Source organism: Lipotes vexillifer, unplaced genomic scaffold, assembly GCF_000442215.2.
Source record: "Lipotes vexillifer unplaced genomic scaffold, Lipotes_vexillifer_v1.1 scaffold124, whole genome shotgun sequence".
Taxonomy (NCBI): domain Eukaryota; kingdom Metazoa; phylum Chordata; class Mammalia; order Artiodactyla; family Lipotidae; genus Lipotes; species Lipotes vexillifer.
In genome coordinates, this window is record NW_006771308.1 from 818,080 (window position 1) to 838,866 (window position 20,787).

The 20,787-nt window shown below is 43.1% G+C and overlaps 1 protein-coding gene across 2 annotated transcripts in view; it reads left to right on the plus strand.

Annotated features, from left to right (window-relative positions):
• Nucleotides 1–701: 701 nt before the first annotated feature.
• Nucleotides 702–20,787, plus strand: part of NIN (ninein) — a 96,268-nt gene continuing 76,182 nt past the window's right edge. For both annotated transcript variants that reach the window (XM_007446606.1, XM_007446607.1), the window contains exons 1-2: nt 702–884; nt 11,416–11,497. In XM_007446606.1, the coding sequence (XP_007446668.1) occupies nt 702–884; nt 11,416–11,497 (265 nt within the window). The remainder of the gene's footprint in view (nt 885–11,415; nt 11,498–20,787) is intronic.

Consider the following 20,787-nt stretch of genomic DNA (forward strand, 5'->3'; position numbering starts at 1 on the left):
TGTAAGAAGCATTTGGTCTTATGTAAACAGGGAGTGGTTTTCTATCAGACATATTCATGCAGTGCCTCTTTGCTGCAGCCCTCCAGTCTGACTACTGTGGGGGGCAGTAGGCTGAAGGAAGAGAAAGGAAACGGCTTGGCAAGTTGCAACATCTGGCAGGTCCTCTGGAGCCCACTGAGTTGCGTGGAAGCTCTGGCCCTGCAGTCTGTTGTGGCTAACAATCACTTCATTTGGAAGGACTGGATGTCAGAAGTGGCTTTTCACCTTCTCTAAGTCCTGAGAGGTCTCTTAAGACAGCTTTCAGTCTTGAGTTTGACAGACTGGCTGCCTGCCTGAGCGCCGGCCAGGAGAGTAGGGCACCTTTCTGCCCATGGGACTCCCTCGTTCTGGTAACCTTACCGCACCACGACCCGACCCTGTGGATGTGCGCCTGGTGTGAGTGCGTGTGGGAGCTCCCCTGGCCTGGACCGGGTTCTGGAGGGACCTGTGGTCTCGCTGGGAGGTGTACAGTGTTACCTCCCCTGCTGACCCTCACAAGGTCCCGATGGACCAGCAATGAGGGGATCGGGACACACAGAATGTTCTTCCCAAGGGGCTGGCAGGGGTAGGGGTGGCTAGTGGAGGGGTGGTGGCAGGACTCCAGCGCTGCCACCACCCATCCCCCTCTCTGTCCCGCACAGGTGAGCGCTGTGGGCGATGGGATGGATGAGGCAGAGCAGGACCAGCATGAGGCCCGACTCAAGGAGCTGTTTGACAGTTTTGACACGACGGGCACCGGGTCCCTGGGACAGGAGGAACTCACCGACCTTTGCCACATGTTGAGCTTGGAAGAGGTGGCCCCGGTGCTGCAAGAGACGCTGCTTCAGGACAACCTCCTGGGCAGGGTAAGGCCTGGGAAGAGGCCGTGGGGTCGGGGCGGCGGGGGAGGAAGTGGGCTTGGTTTCTGCCCGGACGCAGGGGGTGGGGCGAACCGGGCGCTGGGGTTGGGGCGAACCGCACGTGTTGCAACTTGTTTCTAACATCCTGGAGGTGTGTGCTCTTAGCTGTTAACCTGATAAACAGAAGAAAGAAAAAGGAAAAAATAAAAAGTAATGGGTGTGACTTAGCAGCGCAGTTTGCTCCGGTGATGAGGTCCTGCTTTAATTTGTGCTCTGGAATGAAGGTGTCCTCTGAGCCTCTTAGATGAAAAGAGGAAAAGGTAACAAGAGGATGTTTTCCAGAGCTTTCCTTATTCTTTGTGGATCATTTTATGGACTCCACACTCATCGAGAGAGGGGGCTGAGATTTCCATGGAAGTGAAGGAAAGTACAGTAAGAAAACTGCCATTGCCAGGAAGAGCAGCTTGCTGTTACGACTTTTACTCCCCATAAAGCTATTTCTTGTGAGGATTGTTCCTAGGGTAAAGTATTAATTAAACCTTTCACCCAGGAAATAAGACAGGAGGGTAAGTGCAGTTTCACTTAAAACCCAGCACGACTTGCTTCCAACAGCGGTGTGCGTGTGTACTGATGTTAGCTTTTGCATACGAAAACAAATAGTCACGTTCTCCCCGTAGATCGAGTCACAGATGAGTAAGAGGTGAGAAGGGGTCCTTTTTTCCCTCTTGCTGTTAGTGGGAAGGATGTCTTGAACTGACAGTGTCTTCAGTTCTCATAATTAAAATTGAGAACATCATTTGTATGGCTTTGAGTTGAATCTTGCTGCTGGTGTTTTGCATGATGAGAAGGAAAAATGGGCAGTACTTTTTGAGCTCTGTTGCGGCCATCGCTGACACTTTGTAGACGGTCGTTTTTATCACGTGGTATAAATTGAGGAAGCAGCTGTGAAACTCAACTTTATTCCAGTGACCAAACTTCCTTTTCTTCATTTCATTTTCACTGTCTCTTAGCTGAAGCTTTGGGCAGGTGGCCTCAGATACAGTGCAGTGTATTGGCTCTCTGTGACGTGAGATGGACGGGAGTGGCAATCATCCTGAAGCTAATGTACAGAGGATGATGTTCTTGGGGGCCTGGCACCGTGGAGGTGGCATTTAACAGGGTTCACACTTAAAGAAAGTGTGAGTTTTTGTAAAATTAGAACCATTTTTGGTAACTTTGGGGGCATCAGCTGCCTGTGAATACATGTGATCCCTAAAAAAATGCTAAAAATCTTGCTTTGAAAGCAATAGAAATGGGAGCTTTGAGAATTAAACTACTTGCTTCTCATCATGTAAGGCACTCAAATGTTTTCTAGTTCTGCCTCAATCTCAGAGACTTCGGGCAGCCAACAGAGTAGCGTTTTTCTCACTGTCGTCCTTGGGGATCTCAGTCCTTTGGGTATCTGAGGAATAGTATCAAAGTGGGGATCTGTTTTCACACCTATTAAAGCCGGAGAAGACATAATACAATTTCAGGTTTCCTTGAGAGCCAGTGTAAATATGGAACCCTCTGCTGTAAACAGATCGCTCCCTGGCAGCAGATTGACAGCTTGCTCTCCAGATGCTACGCATCTTTGCCCTCCTTTGGCAGACTAAAACGGGGACCAGTTATCGATTGATTCGTTAATGACTTGACACTACCAGCCCGCCTTTACGTTTGCTCTTCGCCTGCGAATAATGAATACCTAAGTGGTCTATAGCCTGATATTTACTTAGTGAGCCAGTGATAAAAGTTAAATAGATGTATGCATATAGATTTCATGGGGGAGGTCCCTGGTGGTTGTCTTGAGAGCAGGGTTGGCATGAATTAATGCACTACTGTTAGATTTGCATTTTCTGTGAAACTGAATTATTCTCAGATGATCACATAAACTGGGCCATATGCTGCTAAGATACTCTGTATGGTCTACAATTTTAAATTATAAAGAAAAAAAATTCCTTAGACTTCACTGGAGAATTCTAAGTTCTACCATCTTGATATATTGAATAGGAATCATAAGTTGTAAAATTATAAAATTGTAAGCTGTTGCTAATACCAGCCGTCTTTCTTCTCTTTAGACGGTATTTATAGATAAATACGTAAGAGTTAGCAGTTTGGTTTAATAAAAAAGGAGAAAGAAATAACAGCATGACAAACCTAAATATATTCATCTATTTGTTAATTCAAAAAATATGTATTGTGTATGTCCAGTATGTCAGCATTCTAATGGTCTTATGGTATGAGTGCAACTTATGTTTATTGTAAACTAAAGTTTTCCATTAAATTGGCTTTTGGAACACATTAGTACCCATCAGCCTCCTGGATGCTTGTGGTTTTAATTTTGTCTTTTATATCATAACAAGTATAATTTTTCAATAAAAGAAAACATCTAAGTTTTACCTCCTTTGGTATTAAGCTGAATTAATCTTTTTTGTTGAAAAAGAAATAAGGTAAAAAGCATTTTCTCCCTCAACTAAGAATATTATCTGTTTATTTTTTATCTTAAGATCCATCTTTCATAACTTCTTGTCCTTTTTTTTTTTTTAAACCTACTGTTTCTTATGACGGTTGTCAAGGAAAGTAACTTAAATGGACTTGCCATTTTCATGCATTTTACTAATGGGCTATTTACCCTCAAATTAATCTGTCTGATCTTGCTTTATAACTTGAAACCATATTCCCCCGAGCATGGTGGTTACCCTATAACTGTTTGAAATGCCCAAAGATTGTGGATCACTGATTTAAAGGAAAGAGGACGTTGCTGGTAGGTGTTTCCTACTAGGTTATCAAAAGAGCTCCATTCATATCTTTGTCATCAGTTCAGCACCTGTCAGGTGGGTCAGACCCCCCAAGACAAGGGATTCCTTGAAACACTGAGGAACTTATAGTCTGGTCAGGTAACATTCCTGGCAGGTGAATAGTACTGGGAGTAAATACTACAAACATTTAAGAAAGGGAAGCGGGCTTCCCTGGTGGCGCAGTGGTTGAGAGTCCCCCTGCCGATGCAGGGGACACGAGTTCGTGCCTCGGTCCGGGAGGATCCCACATGCCGCGGAGCTGCTGGACCCGTGAGCCATGGCCGCTGAGCCTGCGCGTCCGGAGCCTGTGCTCCGCAACGGGAGAGGCCCACGTAGCGCAAAAAAAAAAAAAAAAAAAAAAAGAAAGGGAACCTTGTTAGCTCGCTTATTGAACGGTTTCCATCCAAGCAATTGATTCCAATTGTAGTTGCTTCCTGTTTATTGTGCCTTTTAAAGGAAGTGTTTCCACATGCCTCTCTATTTCCTTTATTAGAAATCAGAACCTAAAAAAAAAATCAGAACCTAAAGATGATAATTTACCTTGGTTTTGTTGAAACCTTTATTTAGTTAGGTCCAGCTTTAGAAATACATTTTCCTTTCCTTATTGAATATACTAACTTTGAGACATAGCTGCCCCCCCCATCCCCTGAGCTTCCCTGCTCTACTCTTTAATATGAATCTAGATGCTGACATATTTCATGTTCTTGACACTCTTTAGAATCAGAACAAGCCGCGTGGTAGCAGAACTTACCATTGGCTTCCAAAGAGTCCCATAGGTGTGTGGACTTTGGTCATCAAAGGCACTTTGGAATTTTTTGTATTAAAATTTGATAACTGTACAAATATATAATTCCACTCTGCTTTTGCAGTTTTCATTTTCAAGCGCTTGTGTTCTTTTATAAACATCATGATTAATTGTATATGGCGATTTGCTGGTTTGTTTCCACTTCATTCAGCTTTTTGAGATTTCTTTCACTTATATACATTTTAACTGTTTGAAAAGTGAATCAGAAGTACAGCAGTACTTTCTGGTGGTGATTATTTGTACTTGTTCTCTATGTGCAAAATTACCCTTGATCATCAAACAGTGCCTATTTATAACCACCCCATGTTCATGCTCCTGTTTCATATTATTGACCTAGGCTTTTTGAATGAGTTGGAGGGAAAGGTGGGAACATTTCTCATTACATCTCTTAAATGTCTGAACCTTTGCCATCTATCTTACTGTTTAACCTGGAACAGTGAGGGATATTTTCTAATTCCATTTTGGTCTTGTGACTCTGTGGGGTTGATTTGAACTCCTAAGGGTCTATAGTTGCACATTTATAAACAAAAAGACCTTCTGATTAAGAGTCTGCAAGACTTGCTTCTTTTCTTTATTAACACTTTCTTGTCAACCTCACTGCAAAATTGACTTTGCTGTTGTATACTGTGAACCTCACAAGGTATTTAGTTTGACATAAAGCAAGGGCAAAGGGGAGGGCTGGCCTTCCAGCAGCCTGTTGGGAAGGCCTTCTACTCTCAACAAGAGGTATGAGCAAGTGCTAAATGGCTGTTCTTCTCTACCTACTTTATTTCAGTAATGACTGTCACTCTCACCAGAGAAAGTATGATCAGGAATGCTCATTAGATTTCTGCAGTATTCCATTTATACTTTTATGAGTGGCTTCTCGTTTGGATGGAGGGGACTTAAAGTTCTTCAGTGTCCAGCACAGATTTTAGACTTCAGTGTTCATCTGTATGACAGAGAAACCTAGAACCCAGAACTTGGAAAAAGATGGTGACTTGTCTGGGGTCAGGCAACTCATTAGAAGCAGCATCAGAATGGGAACCCAGATTTCCCAGTCCCTGAGTTTGAATGCATGTCTCCACAGCCTCCTCAGACTCCACATATGCAAATATGGAGCTCATTCTCCATCCCCTGCAACCCACCCCCATCCTCAAACTCCCTCCCCCACCACATGGATGCCATATGCTATTGCAGCAGTCTTTGAATCAGACCTGGATTCAAGTACTGACTCCTGCCACTTTTTAGCCATGTATGTACATTATCTTAAATACTCTGAGCCTCAGTTTCTTCATCTCTATAATGGGAAAAATAATACCCTCCCTATAAGATTGGGATGAGGTTGACTTAGAGCATGTGTATCAAAGGCCCATCTAGGAGCCAGGGACACAGTTAACTACTGTGTCCTGTGTCTCCCTGTACACTGCCCCCCTCCATCTCTTACACACTGAGAGTGGGTTTTCAATAAATGGTGACTTCCCAGGAGTGATTTTCTGAGAAAGCTCATTAGAGTAGGGAATGGATTTGCTAGCAAGTCTCTTGTGTGGCGGTGGTTTGCATCTGTTTCTATCTGTAGGCAGGGCACCTTGGATCCATCTTGGAGAACAACTTCACACAGTCGCTTTAGGTTTTACAAACCCACCTCTTAAAATGGCCTTTGCCTCTCTCCACGTTGTCTGCAGTAAATGACTACTAAGCTGCAATAACCCAAATGCTGTATTTAGGAGAAGACATATGTAACTGTATCTTTCATTATGAAACCATGTCTCTTTGTTCTGTGTCATTTCTCTTTGCGTAATGCTGTCAATGTTATTTTCCTCTACACTGACCTTCTGGTGAGTCCATATTTCTATACCCATTTTAGCTAACACTTAGTGTTTTGAATGTCCTTTCTTTGATTTCCCTGTGTATTAATAGCTGCAAACCTCCTAAGTGTGATGAGAGTTACGTGGGCCTTTGTCTGGTCTAATAAGCGCACTTTGTTGAACGCTGGCTTGAGCCCTCTCATCTCAGGTCTGTTTGAAGTGCTGCCTGCACACATGGGGAAACCGTATGCGTCTGATCTCCATGATTGCTCGAGATGATTTTATGCAACGTTAAGTTCCTCATTCTACTTCCTGTTACAGGGTTTTTTGTGCGTGGTTTGAAATAGAATTTGTTTCTTGTGCTGTGCTTACATTATTTTTTCAGAAAGGCAAATTATGTTTCTCACAAAGCATTCCTATGAAATTTGGAGAGGAAAAGTGATGAGGTAAATTTCTATTAAGCGGTGGTGACACATGACAGAAAATATCAGACTTAACTAGTCTTCCTGTTAATTTAGTTTAAATGTCATGTGTGTTTTTAGTCAGTCATGTAATTTTCCCATTGCTGCAAACTGCCCTTTGAGGCATACAAGGTATAGGAATGCTTATAAAATGAATGGCGGCAATTATTATTCAAATGAGGGGGTACCAACCAAGGTACGCATGGCTCTTCCTGGTTACCATGTGAGATTTAATCGCATTGTATATTTCTGAAGATTTCTAAATTTTAACAGAATACAATAGTAAAGCTCCCTTGGAGGAGAAAAAATGGTACTTAAAAATTACAGGGACTGAACCGAGTGAGCCCACTGATGTGCATTTCTTCACAATAGAGGGCGTTTACTCACGTTTTGGTTCTGGGTTGTGCCCTGAGGGGCTTTTCTGCCCCATCTGTATTCATGAGCATTGATGGGAAATAGTAGTCACCTGCCTCTATTAGAGAACTCTCTTGAAAGATGTGGAATTTACTGCTATTTGAAGCAGAGGGTCTGGTGTCTCTGCCCTCACAAGAAGGAAAATAAAGGTCAGTTTAAGACTTCAGGCTGCTCCAATTGTTTTTTCATCAGCTTGCCAGGTTTTTTGTTTTGGATTTTTAGATTCTTTTTGTCGGGGAAGCAGGGTGTCACCCAGATAGGCGTTGCTGGATTATGAAGAACCCCTGAGTTAATAATCATGTTTAGTTTTTTATAGATTTTGTTCCTTCTAAAGTGTGGCTGATTTAATACATCCTAAGTCCATACTGGAAACCCTTAAGCTCTGCCTGTGAACATCTTGGAGAAGTCGAATGTCACAAAACTGCCCCTCTTTTCCTCCCTGCTGGCCTACTAGGACATATGCTCATTTATCAGAGGCCCCTACCAGCTTTTTCTGTCTCTCTCAAAGTACTTGCTAGGTTCTGCCTTGCATTATAGTTACTAATCAACTTTCTTCTCTTCTCCCCATTCCACCCTCCCACACTCTAGAATCTTATATATTCTCTTGCTCTTGTGTCCTCTGAGTCCCCAGTGTCCTACTTTGTACCTGGTGACATTGTGGAAAGTTGAGGATTTGACCTGGAGCAGCAGAGGGATTTCCCTGAGCGGTCAGACCAGGAGTGAGGAGGGCCTGGGGCAGGCAGGGTGGCTGGACTTTGACGAGTCCATTCAGAAGGCCTCAGTTCTCCCGGTAACTCTACCACTTCAAGACAGGTGGCCTTGGGCAAGGCACATGCTTTCTCTGAGCCTCTCTCCCCTCAGTTCAAAGGAGGGACCATGACCGTCTCTCATGGATGTTGTGAGATTCAACTGGCCAAATGACCAGGATAGAAGGAGCCTACAATAATGCTCCCAGAACTCGCACTAATATGATTTTCTAATAACTGGATCTCTTACCCCATTTAGTGGCAAACTTTAAAAAAATTAAAAAGGGGTTAACCATTGGGGATTGAGAAAATTTTATTAAAGTTTTACCCTACCAGATAGTATAATAAACATCATGAGGTTATTCTTGATCATTTAAAATCTTCTTGGTCTGTCAGTTATTCTTCTGTATTATAAGAACAATACCCTCAGGATTTATTTAGCAGCCCGTAGATCCTTGCCTCAATACTAAATAACCCCCAGCCTATTAGGTTTTGAGTGCGTATGTCTTTTAAAAATTTTAAACTTTTTTTAAGTTTAAAAAATTATACTTTACTTTTGTTCGAGGGGGGATAGTTAATGTCTTCTCTCAATCCCAGTATGTCAGTAGCTACCTCTTGTACTCACCTTGAAGTGTCCCTGTCTTTTAGTTGCTGTTTCTAATCTGTAGGGGGTTGGGAAGCAGGAAAATGAAGCTGATAATAAATCATGTAGAGTGAGAAGAAATAGCTTCTGAGTCGGTTCCAGGGCATATCCTGCAAGAAGAGCGAGTGGGCTTTATGACACCTTCCTCAGCTTTGGACACCACTTGTTCGCTTCCCGATTGTCTGCCATGCTCTAGAGGACTGAGGCTGAGAGAGAAGCAACCTCTATGTCAGTGAGGTACATACTGTCTCAGAAGTGGGTGTGTTTGTATGAGGCCTAAGTGTCCCTTGAATCTGGTATAATAAAGTCTTAGAAGTTGGCTAGAATTAACTTCCAGGTTATTGACGTCTTTGTCATGTTTGGAGGTTGGGGGAAGTAAACTTGAGATACAGAAACCCCTGAGTTACCCGCATGGCTAATCCTCGCCGAGTTGAACTATGTTAGGACTAAATTCCGGAGGGCTCTTTCCAATGACCTCTATCAAAACTGACACGTTGAGGAGACCCAGCAGAGACCCACAGAGTCAGATATAAAGGATGTGAAAGTCTCAAGGCAACCACATCCCTTTTGAAACAGGAGCCTCCTTCTGTTCAACTCATTACTGTGGCAGTGAGGGACTCTGGTTTCATTCGGGTCATGTCCACTGATACCCTAAGGGAGAGGAGAATCTCGGAGTTGGGGTCCCTAAACACAGCAGACCGGATCCATTTCTCTGATGCTGGCCAGCTGCACAGGTCCTGGGGGGAGGCAGGCTCCTGGGCCTCTTGCTGTCACCCCCGCCCTAGCACTTGGCTGGTTGGGTCACTCTCATGGCCAGTTGCTTTGCTTGAAATGTGGCCCTGTTTCTCTGTGAAAGTGGTAAGAACAGTCACCCCCATTACTAGTCCTGTTAGTAGTGTTAACTACCACTTGCTGACTACCTAGCAAGTCTCAGGAAGTTCTAGACACTTTACATAACTCTCATTTTATCTCCCTAAAGCCACTACGAGGGAGGCGGTAGTATAAATAACATAAGATACATGCAGTGTCCTTAGCAGTACCTGCCTGATTCCCTGTGACGTTCCTGAGACTATGCGCTCGCTCCATGGCGGCTCTATCACCGGGGCCTAGGATAGGGCCTGGCCCATAGCAGTGGCCCAATAAATATCTGTTGAGTGAATCATAAAGATGAGTCGTTAGATATCCCATTTTTCAAGTGGAACAAACTAAAACTTGGAGAGGTTTGGTAATTGAGCCAATTCACAGTGGCTGAGCCGGAGTCAGGACCTAGACCCAGCTGCCCCAGCTTAGAGCTTTCACTCCTCACCCTTCTCCTGCCCACCCTAAGAGGAAAGCCTGATTCTGGTAGGAAATAGTAGATGCCAGGGTGGGAGATGCCCCTGAGTGGGAGAGGCTTGGGTATGTGCTGTTTGTGGGCCGGCTGGTTGGGAAGATGGCCTCGCCCCCGGTAACTGAAGCTGGATGCCACGGTGCCTGAAGCCCATCTCTGACTCTGGCGGAACCTAGTTCTCCTTCCTCCCCCAGGCTTTTCTGTGATTCGTCAGCTATGAAACCTAATTAGCACAGTTTATAATTCTGTTATCTTTTAGTCCTTCATTGATTGTGCCACCCTGGCTCTTTAGCAGATGCCCTCCCTTCCTGAACAGACTTCTGCTCTGGCTGCACAAATATGCTGATTTTTAGTCTGTGTGATCTAAAGGAATATGATTTTAGAAAGCAATTTCAAGTAATCAAAATGAATGTGGTAGAGAAATCACATATTCTTTGGGAGAGAGTGGTAAATTGCAAGCATATGCTATTTTATGACATATGAATCTCAGTGGATTCCTCTCCTTTGCACTGATTTGCATGAATAAGACATATGGTTGGTTTCCTTCGTTGTTTAGATAACTAACAAGGTTTGCTGCTTTTCCACATTTAATTCAGAAGTGGTTTTTATCTGTCACTATATTTAATCTTCTAGGCGACGTTTTGTAATGATGTCTAAAGAGACCCATAGCAGCACAAGTTATAAATTTACCAACTTTGTATTTACATACAGGGTTCTGTATAAATAGGCACCACGTTATTAAACTATAATTATGATGAGAAGAAATACCATCTCTCCCTTCTGCCGCATGGTGAGATCATGTAAATTTAAGTTACAGAAGAATGTACTTGACCATAAAGAAAACTATTTTATCTCTTTAACCAAAGTAATATCCCAATTCTGAGCATTCACTTAAGTGAAACTCAGGTTCTTTCCTACTTCAGTCAAGGTAATTGTATTTTTAAGAATTCGGGAGAATGCTTCCCAAGGTTCTTTTATTCTTTGTGTTTGCTATTGATTTCTATTTGTTTATAGAATTACAGGGGCCTTGGGAGATAAATATGTAACATATTCCTGCCTCAAGCAAGACTGTATTTCAAGTCATCTTCGAAAGGTAGTTTCTCCTCTTCTAGAATAGCTTAAGAGATGAAAGCATCTTTGGGACATTGTTACAGAGGATCATTTACTTGGAAAGTTTTTTCTAGTACCTAACCTGACATCTTTCTCTTCCGGTCTTGTTTAGAAAAATTAAAGGAGCTAAGAATTCGAAACCTATCTCTTTCTGAGTTTATAAAGAGGGTTTTGCTGTGTAGTTTTCCCCCTCAGGGTTGAATAAATACTGATATTAGTGTTGGTGACACTGGCGTGTAAAATGATCAGCCTATTTTCCCTTTAGTGCTTTAGAGAAATGAAGGAAAAAAGGAACAAAAACAGGTTATATGACTCACTTCAAGGCTGTCAGATGCTAACAAATGGTTCTGGAACCTTGTAGATGGATTTGCTTCCTTAAGGCTGTGGAAACTATTTTGAATTTCTTTTGAATTGTTTATTTTTAGGTGCATTTTGACCAATTTAAAGAAGCATTAATACTTATCTTGTCTAGAACTCTATCAAATGAAGAACACTTTCAAGAACCAGGTAAGGACACTAACTTTTCCTCTCTTCCTTCTGCTTTAAAATTTGTCCAGGGAAGAATTTGGGGACCTTGAAGCATGTCTGTGAAAGCTTTGGGGCATCTGCCTCCCACAGATTGAGTGGTTATTTTTGGTCTTTTGACATGGTCATAAAAGCCTTGCAGCTGTTGCACACTAAGATGAGCCTTCTCTACCACAGCAGCGAACTGTGGAAGAAATCACTGGATTGTTCCTAGGAGATGTGTCAGATGGTGTGGCCAAAACTCATTCTAGGAATGAGCAGAGTGGGGCTGAATGGTACTTCCTCCCTCCTCATTTCCTGTGAACGAGGAACAGTATGAACTGGGGGGGAGTTTTTTCTGAAAGAAAAAGGTTGGCCAATGAAGAGATCATTTATTCAGTCCTACTGAGTGGATAGCCCTCTGTTACAGACCTTATCACATTATATTATAATTGTTTTTCTATCTCCTCTCGAGTGATAGTTCCTTATGGTCCACGTTTGTTCGTTGTTGTACTTTTAGTGCCTAATAGGATGTTTAGCACATAGTAAGTATCCAATGAATGTTATGAAATGCAAAACTTAATATTACACTTCACCGATTTTTTAAAGGCACCATAGATTATGATACATCATTATTTTATATACCTCTAAAAAGAAAAATTATTCTCAATTATAATGGTAAGATGCCATTGTTTGTAAGACACGTAATAATTTCAGAGTATTCTAATCTAGGGGTGTGTGTGGGGAGGTTATGTCTTAAAATCAATGAAATATGGTAAATATTTAAGGGGAAGTCTAAAACAGTGTTGAAATTTATATTATAATACAGTCTGGTTTTATAAAAAAATTATCAGCGGTTATTAGGGGCTAGGGTTAGAGGTTGACGATAAAGGGGCACAAGGGAATTTTGGGGGTGATGAAACTGTTTTATATCTTGATTGTGGTGGTGGCTACAGATTTTACCAGTGTTTGTAACCCATAGAGTTGCTCACTAAAAAAGAGAACACTAAAAATATAGTCCAGTTCTGAGACTGAGGAGAATCATTGACATTTTGTCCCTATAAGGAGTCACTCAGTGTGACCTGTTTAGAAGAAGCACAAGTGGGAACTCATGTCTTATCCTCACTGGTGATCTAGTTCTTCGTCGTATCTTCGGAAATGCCCCAGATTTGTGTCATATGTATGAACTCTGCATTTAGCAGTGTTTTGGATTCCAGACTGAGTCTCCCCCTTTTTGCTAAGGTTATTGCCAACTCTGAGGCCTTCCAGAGCTCTCTGCAAGCCCCCAGTGGGCCTAGGAGGGAGGTTATTGCATTCTAGAGATTTTCCAGACAAAAAGTAGAATTTCTGTAGGTGACCACTGCTGGAACATGGACTTTTGTTCTTACGGGGGGGGTCTCACATTTTATTGGCAGTTTTACTTTTTTAAAGTTGTAATCTTGGGAATTCCCTGGCAGTCCAGTGATTAGGACTTGGCGCTTTCACTGCCGGGGCCCAGGTTCAGTCCCTGGTCAGGGAACTAAGATCCCATGGCCAAAAATAAATAAATAAATAAAAGTTTAAAATCAAGGTTGTCATCTTTTTTTTAAATTAATTTATTTAATTTATTTATTTTTGGCTGTGTTGGGTCTTCGTTGCTGCTCGCGGGCTTTCTCTAGTTGCAGCGAGTGGGCGCTTCTCTTCGTTGTGGTGCGTAGGCTTCTCGTTGAGGTGGCTTCTCTTGTTGTGGAACACGGGCTCTAGGCACACGGGCTTCAGTAGTTGTGGCACACGGGTTCAGTAGTTGTGGCTCGCGGGCTCTAGAGCGCAGGCTCAGTAGTTGTGGCGCGTGGGCTTAGTTGCTCCGTGGCATGTGGGATCTCCCTGGACCGGGGCTCGAACCCATGTGCCCTGCATTGGCAGGCGGATTCTTAACCACTGTGCCACCAGGGAAGCCCCAAAGTTGTCATCTTGATGACAATAGTGCAAGATCTAGGGACCCTGACTAGAGCTATGGTGACATTACCACATCTGTTTTATCTCATATGAGCATAGGTAGCATAAGCTTAAGTTCAGTGTTCTTCTGTATTCCCATAATATGGGTTTGGAATAGGCAGTGCTACCACTAGTTCACGTGGTCCTTTTGCTTCTCTTTCTTCAAAACCTCTCCTGTCACCTGCCAGAAAAGTGTCATAATAAATGTACAGATTGATGTGACCACAAATGGGAAGGGTGCCCCATAGAGGGCTCTGAATAATGGGGAGGTAGACAATGGCTGGCTGAGCTTGGTAACAGCTCGGAAGTAAGGTTTATGAATTCAGCTCCAGGCGGTAGTTTCAGAGTTAAGTATATGCCTCAGTGCTGTGCAGGCTGAGGCCATCATTTGGACAAATCTTCCAGGGAGACGCACAGAGGGATTTTTATAGGTCATCGTGTGCTCCATCCTTTGGGTGGGCTGCAGCAAACCTTTGTTACAGAGCTGCCCCAAATCAGTGTAATGAAGCAGCAAAGTAATTATAGCATTTCATCCAGCATGTATGCGACTTCCTAACGTTTGGCCTGGCAGCATAAAATCCAGGATTGAGCCTGCGCCTTAAGAGTGCTTTATCTCATCTGAGGCTGGGAGTCATTCCTTCTTTGTCCCTGAGAATCTCTGCTTTTTCTAGCTTTTGCCCATCGCTCCCTGGCCCTTCCAGTTGTTTTTGGGGATCATGCATTGCTTTCCACTCAGATGTTCTCCCACCCCCTTGAAAATGTGACTCCACCCCCATAGGCTGCCTGGCTTGGCTGGCAAGAGACAGAGAAAGAAGGATCAGGACTCAAGTGCTGTATATCAAGAGGCCACTTGAGTTCGCCCCCTCCTTCCCCTTTATGAAAATAACTATCCCTTAAATCATAGACCATATGATTGTAGGGCTGGAGCAAATGCTGCCATTTTATCCATGAGCAAATTGAGGCTCAAAGAGGGATGTGGCTTAATTGAAGTCTCACAGATAGTAGCAGGGGAGGATGCTGACACTGTATCACCAAGGGATGGGACTCCAGGAGGCTTTGGCTTGAGGATGTTAACCCTCAGATGGATGAGCTGGGGGCAGCAGTCCTCAGTCAGTGCAGCCTGGCCAGAAAGATTCTGACAAGTGGCCAGAGGCAGAAGGAAGGAGCAAATAACAGCAAGTTTCACCTGATCATTAGTGACAGGGATGCCTGTGTCCTCAGCATTATTTGGCTGTTCAGGACTTAATTCATCTTCTACCGTAAGGGGCCAGGGCTGTTGTATTTTTGTCTTGCCTTTTCAAATCAGTGGACCTCCTGGACTTTGAGAGAAAAGGTTACCCTTAAACTGTGGAAGGTGACTGCAAAAATAGGAGGGCCACGGTGCACAGCCTTAGACATTGAGTGGGTCATGAATTGATATTTTATAACATCCAAGATTTTTATAAGTTAAAAATATCAGATCTTGCACCTGACTATAATATAGAACATCCAGCTTGATGAGGTAGAAAGACCCTTGAACCAGGAGTTACGAAATACTGGCCCTGCTCCTCTAATCGGGTGGCCTTATACGTCACAACCTCTGTGGTCTTCAGTTGCCCCATATGTGAAAGTAGTTGTACTGGAAGATACTTAAAATCCATTCAGCTCCAAGATTCAGTCGTGTTGTCTCCTAATATCTAAATGACATCTACATTTAGGAGAAAGCTAGCTTTGTGTTTCTATAAAATTTCACCCAACGTAAGTTGACACTATAAGGGTCTGCTTCCTAAGGACAAATGCCCAGTATAGTTCATGCTTTCATATTCTTCTAATAAAAGGCAGTTGTGTATAAATAATACAAAAACAAAGCTATAATAGGATGTCAGAGGAGATGGAATTAAGTCATTATTTATGTAGTCTTGGGTTGTGCCATTTATAACGTCTCTGCGGTACAGTGTCTTTATTTTTAAAATTAGAGGGTACGGACTAGATGATTTCCAGCGTCTTTTTAACGCTGGTCTGTATGATTCTAAGACTCCTAGGAGAGAGTTTTTTCCCTAAAACAATAAAAGTACACAATGAAAAGTACTGAAATTCAGATAAGGTCAGAAAAATGGGTTGGGGGTGTAGAGAGTCCTTTGTAAATTCCAAACTGATTAACGTCACCGATGGCATAGCCCCCTCATGTCTATGTGTACAATTTAATTTTGAAATTATTTTCCTAGAATAAGAGAAGGACACCTTAATTATTAGTTACTTATTCAGCTTGCTATGGTTTTGGATGATAGGATTTTTATAATGGAAATGCTGGCACAGGCTCTAAGTTACATGGCACCAACATGCTGTCTGGATCTGTTCTCCAGAGATTTTGTCCTTGTTTGATGCATCTTACATTAGATTTGTGTTCTGTAGTAGATGTTAGCATAATGCAGGAAGCTCTTTCTTTCCCTCCTGCGGTTAATGTAAAATATCTTTCCTTTGTTTACTTGGTGAGGGAAAACTCAGGTTTGGAAAAACCAAATCATTAGAAAAAAAGGCACGGCAGATGATTGTTTTTTTCCTTTTTTTTGGTAATAAACATTACTAATTCCAGAAACTGCCTTATTTCTAGTTATTTTCCTTATATTTTGGGAAGCTATAAATATAGTAAAGAAATATCTCTTCATTCACTCAGCAAGGCAGGTCTCATGGCCAGACAGTGGGCTAGATCCTGGTTTGCAGTGATTGAAGATTTGTGTTTGTAGCTGTATTCAGAGTTGAACTGAACTCTGGCTGAGGACCCTGTTTTTAGGAGATATACACAGATGGCCCAACAGGCATGTTCTCTTGTCCTCTCTCTGGTTAAGTAAGGGCTTAGTCCTCGGTTCCTTCGGTATGTGTGAGATGCTAACTAACAGTGAGCACCAGAAAATTTCTTCAAAAATTAAAAGTAAGGTAAAATCACTACCACTAACCACCACCACTATCAAAAGAGGGTGTGAGGACCCATTTCCTAAGGTCAGAGGGAATTGGAAACATTCACGCCCACTGGTGGTCATGTAAACTGATAAAACCTTCCTAGAATTATGTAAAACAATAAGTACCATAAAAATGCCTTTGGCCAATCAATGCCACTCTCAGATTTTATGCTATGGAAATAATTATGGATGTGCATGAAGATGTGTGTGTAAGGACAGTCATTTAAAATAGTAAAAAAAAAAAAACAAACCCAAAACTATATATATATATAAAGAATAAATATTTGACAGTATATTTTGGTTAGGCAAATTATGATGTATCTGTGTAATCAAAGACTAAGCAACTATTCAACTGTCCTGTAGAAGAATACTTATTGTTACGATTTTACAAGGAGTAAGAAGGCACTCTTTTAAAAATATGTGTATGTGCAAAAAAGATACTCCTGTTATTTAAAATTAAATAAATAGGGCTGGTGAGAATTTTGATAATGAAACAGTTTGCTTGGGAGTTGTGCTGATGTAAGTTTATTTCAATTCCAGTGTCTGAGAAGGTTTCCAAACTGGGGACATGAAAATGGTAGTTTTCTACAGGGAGTCTTAGAGAATTGGTGTGTCCTTTTATGTCAGCCCATTGATGAAGGGAAAGGAGATGACAAGGAAGAGAAAATTAGGGCATGAATGAGATGGAGGCAGCCTCAGTTTCTGAGATGACAGACTGGATGTCGTCACTGTGTGTTCGCCAGTAATCTCACCCATGGTGACAAATGAGGTCAGGGAATCTACAGCGGGACTGGGGGCTGTGAGGCTCTCCCTGACTCTGCTCTGCTGGCTTTGAGCCACCGCTGACCCCCAGGAGTCTGGGTGGGAGGACACTATCCAGGGCAGGAGCTACCTGACAGAATAGTGACCTTGCCCCACGGAACTCCTGTTGTATTCCTTTCCTCCGGATGAGGAGACCAAGCCTCAGGACGTTAGGTACTCCTCACCTTGATAAGGACAGAGGGTCCAGGTCTGTTTGAATTCAGAGCCCACAGGCTCTTGCCATGAAGCACGGCTGCCCTGGAAAGCATTCGGTCCAGATGAGTAGGTAATTCTAACATGTCAAATGCTTTTAGAAAAATATGACCATGATCGTCATTAAATCGGGAGCTATCAACGGTATGGGTCGCACTAAATTCATAGAAAAAAACGTTCCGTGAAACTTGTGCCAAGCAGTTACTTGAAAGAAATGAATTTTGAGTTGAGCCTTGAACAATGGGGAGGACTCAGTTAGGTGGTAAGTGAATCTCTGCCTTTATCCCCCAAATGGCTCAAGATGCAGGCAGGCCGATCCTACTGGGAAGAAGGCTGGGGAACAATCACATCATCATTATCAACTCGAAGAGTTTTTCTTATTGACAGACCTTCACCTGCTCTAGGGCTTAGATAGACCATCTGATCAGACCAGTCAGCCCTGGGGGTTGCCAGACCACACCCATCCACCATCCTCAGCACCCTTGCCGGGTGCTAACCTTCCCCTCGATGCTTCCTTCCAGGCAAGGCTAATCAGAGCCACCTTTATTACCTTTGTGCCCAGAAGCCCCTGTGTTCGTGCAGGAAACATCACTCAGATTGATAAGAACTGATGTGAAGACTGCTCCTAAAATTCTGTCATTGCATCCGGGGAGGACCTGAAAGCTCCAGTTGACATCTGCATCTTGTGTGAAGATTCTGGAAGAGAGGCGTGATTGGGGAGTGGGGTGCTAGTGGCTGGGAAGCAGCTGCCTTGGCAAGGGCTGTGTGCACACAAAGTGTTGGGGTGGGGAGCCTGCCTGCTGACGGTCGCTGCAGAGGCGGGGCACACTGGGAGGCACAAGGAATGGCCGATGGTGTCCAAAGGCTTTCCGGGTGCCTTTTTTTATGTCGTTCATTCTCTCCTGGCTTCTCTTCTCCCCTCGCTTCCTTGGGACGTCTCCCTCCCCATCCCTTCTTCTTTCCACGTCTCCAACTCACCTCCACCCTCCTTTCCTCCCCTTCTTGGCCCCTGACTCCATTCTTCTACCTCTTGGTCCCCAATCCATCAGTTCCTCCTGCTTCCCCTCGCCCATCCCCACATAGGCCTCCAGCTCTCTGCCTGTCTTCCATCCCTCACCCCCTTCCCTTGCTATTGCTCTCAGTCTCTCTGTCTCCTTCTGTGTTGGTCTCCCCTTTGATTCTTTTCCTCCCTTTTCTCTTATTTAGTATCAGGCGTGGGTTTGCACTCAGACTGTGTAAGCCCTGTGCAACGGTGTGGTCAGAGTAGGCGAGGAGGTGGGAGGCGCAGTGGGGCTGGTGGTGCTCATTTGCTGCGTGACTGCCTCTCGTGGGGGGCTTGTCCTGAGGTTTACACGTGCCTCGTTTTTGACTCCTTATTTTCAGAGGGGTTTCAGGAATCCCGTGAGTTCAGCAGAAATGTAGTATAGACAGGGCCTCAGATGATCCCCCTGTGCCCAGGTCCTTTGGAAGGGGGTGGGGTCTCTGGGAATGATTTCCCAGTTTAACGAAATGGGGCAGGAAGGGAAGTAGAAAGCAAGGGGGTCTACATGAGCAATTCCAAAACAAGAAGGTTAGCACCGTAAACGCAGGGCTTTCTTCTTCATCCTGCAAGTATCCTCAGGTCAGACAGGGAAGTTTGAATCAAAAAGTGATACAATATCCATCTTATCCCTCAACAAGTACAATAGAATGCTTTGCCCATGGCAGGTGTCTGATAGATATAGGGTAAATGAATCCACCTAATACTGGAGTGCATCTTTGAAACTTTCCTCTAACTTCCCATGTATGTGCTGAGGATGGCACCTCATCCCATGTCCTCAGCCTTGTGTTTTTCAGGAAAAACACTGATGGAATAAATAGTGTTTATGTTTTTGGGTAACGATTTCACCTTCCTCTTGGGTCCTCATTGCTTTGCCTTTGGTCATTGGAAGAACTGCGTCTTCCAAGTGGCCATCCACATCACACAGGTGGCTGGGGCAGTTCTGGGAGAGAGTACAGAGTGTGAACTGCCCTGCTCAGTTAGAGGGGGGAAGGGAGGGAGAGGCGGAGGGACAGGTGGGTGGCTGGTGGTTTTCCCTGCCTGCAGCTGACCTGTGCCAAGTGGTCATTCTCATTAACAGTGAATTTCAATTTTTCTTTTAGTATAAGTGCAAGACCTTCTGGTCACAAGTCATACCTGTGCACTGTGGTTCATCCTGATTCTGGAAAGTGAACATTATCACACCTCTGGAGTTTCTCTTCTTGGTGCATCTCATTGTGAGCTCGCCAGGGGCTCCAGGAGTCTAAGACTCCTCTGGGCAGGGTGGGCTTGTCTGCTTTCCTTCAAAGCTCGTTTGTATTTTTATGTAGTGATGCCACATAGGGAAAATGGAAAATAGGAAAGAAGGGGAAATGGCTCAGAAGCTTGACAATCCAGGTAGAATCATAAATATACATTCAAGGAAATAAAATACTGAAAGTACAAGCAGTCCTTTATATCTTGGTTTTTTTTTTTCCACTGGCATTTCATGTCCCTCCTTGGAGCTCATGATTGGTGCAGTTACTTACACTTATGTTAAAGGAAGCTGGATGTAAATAATTTCATTTCTTAATAAATTAAATAACCCTATATTATCTGGCATAGATAAAATTGTTCCAGGATAAACCCCTGAAATACATACATTACATCTGGATGTGCTCATAAAGTAAAGAAACTTTGCCCCAGGGCTGTGGTTTGGCAAGTCTTTGTTGGGCATGGTAAGGGAGGGGTAAGGCATTCTTTAATTTGGGTGGGCAAGAGTGTCTTGAAATCCCCACTAAGGCCTCCTGTTTGGTGGACTGCTGCTGTGCACTTGTAAAGCCCTGCTTGAGATTCATAAGGAGAACGCTGGAGTTTTCAAAGGCTTAGCACAACAATGGCTGTTGACCATGAATGTTCTCTCTGGATCTCCTTACTTCTAATGCCTTTCTTTGCCTTCTTATCTTGTAAATACGATGAGGCTGATGCTCTAAATAAAAGAAGCCTGTATGAGTGTGTTCAAGTCTAAAATATAACTATTTGTAATTGGTGTGATTAGTGTAATTCTTTATTGTATGGAAGTTTTGTGAAATTTCTTACGAGGAAACTTTAATGCCCCATTTTTCCTTTGTGCTAATATCTTTATTCAGAAAGATTCTACATTTTAATAGATTTCTCTAGAAATTGACTTTGTGATGTATGTACATTCTGTGAAAGATATTAACTTCGAGTTAATTTAAAGTTCCTGGCAATGCAAAAATAAGTAAGTGTATAAATAAACCAAAACTCCACAGGATCCCTAATGTTTCACAGTCTGTTATCTTTCATTGCTTAGAAAAAGAGCTATTTCGAATCTACCACTGTTCCCTACA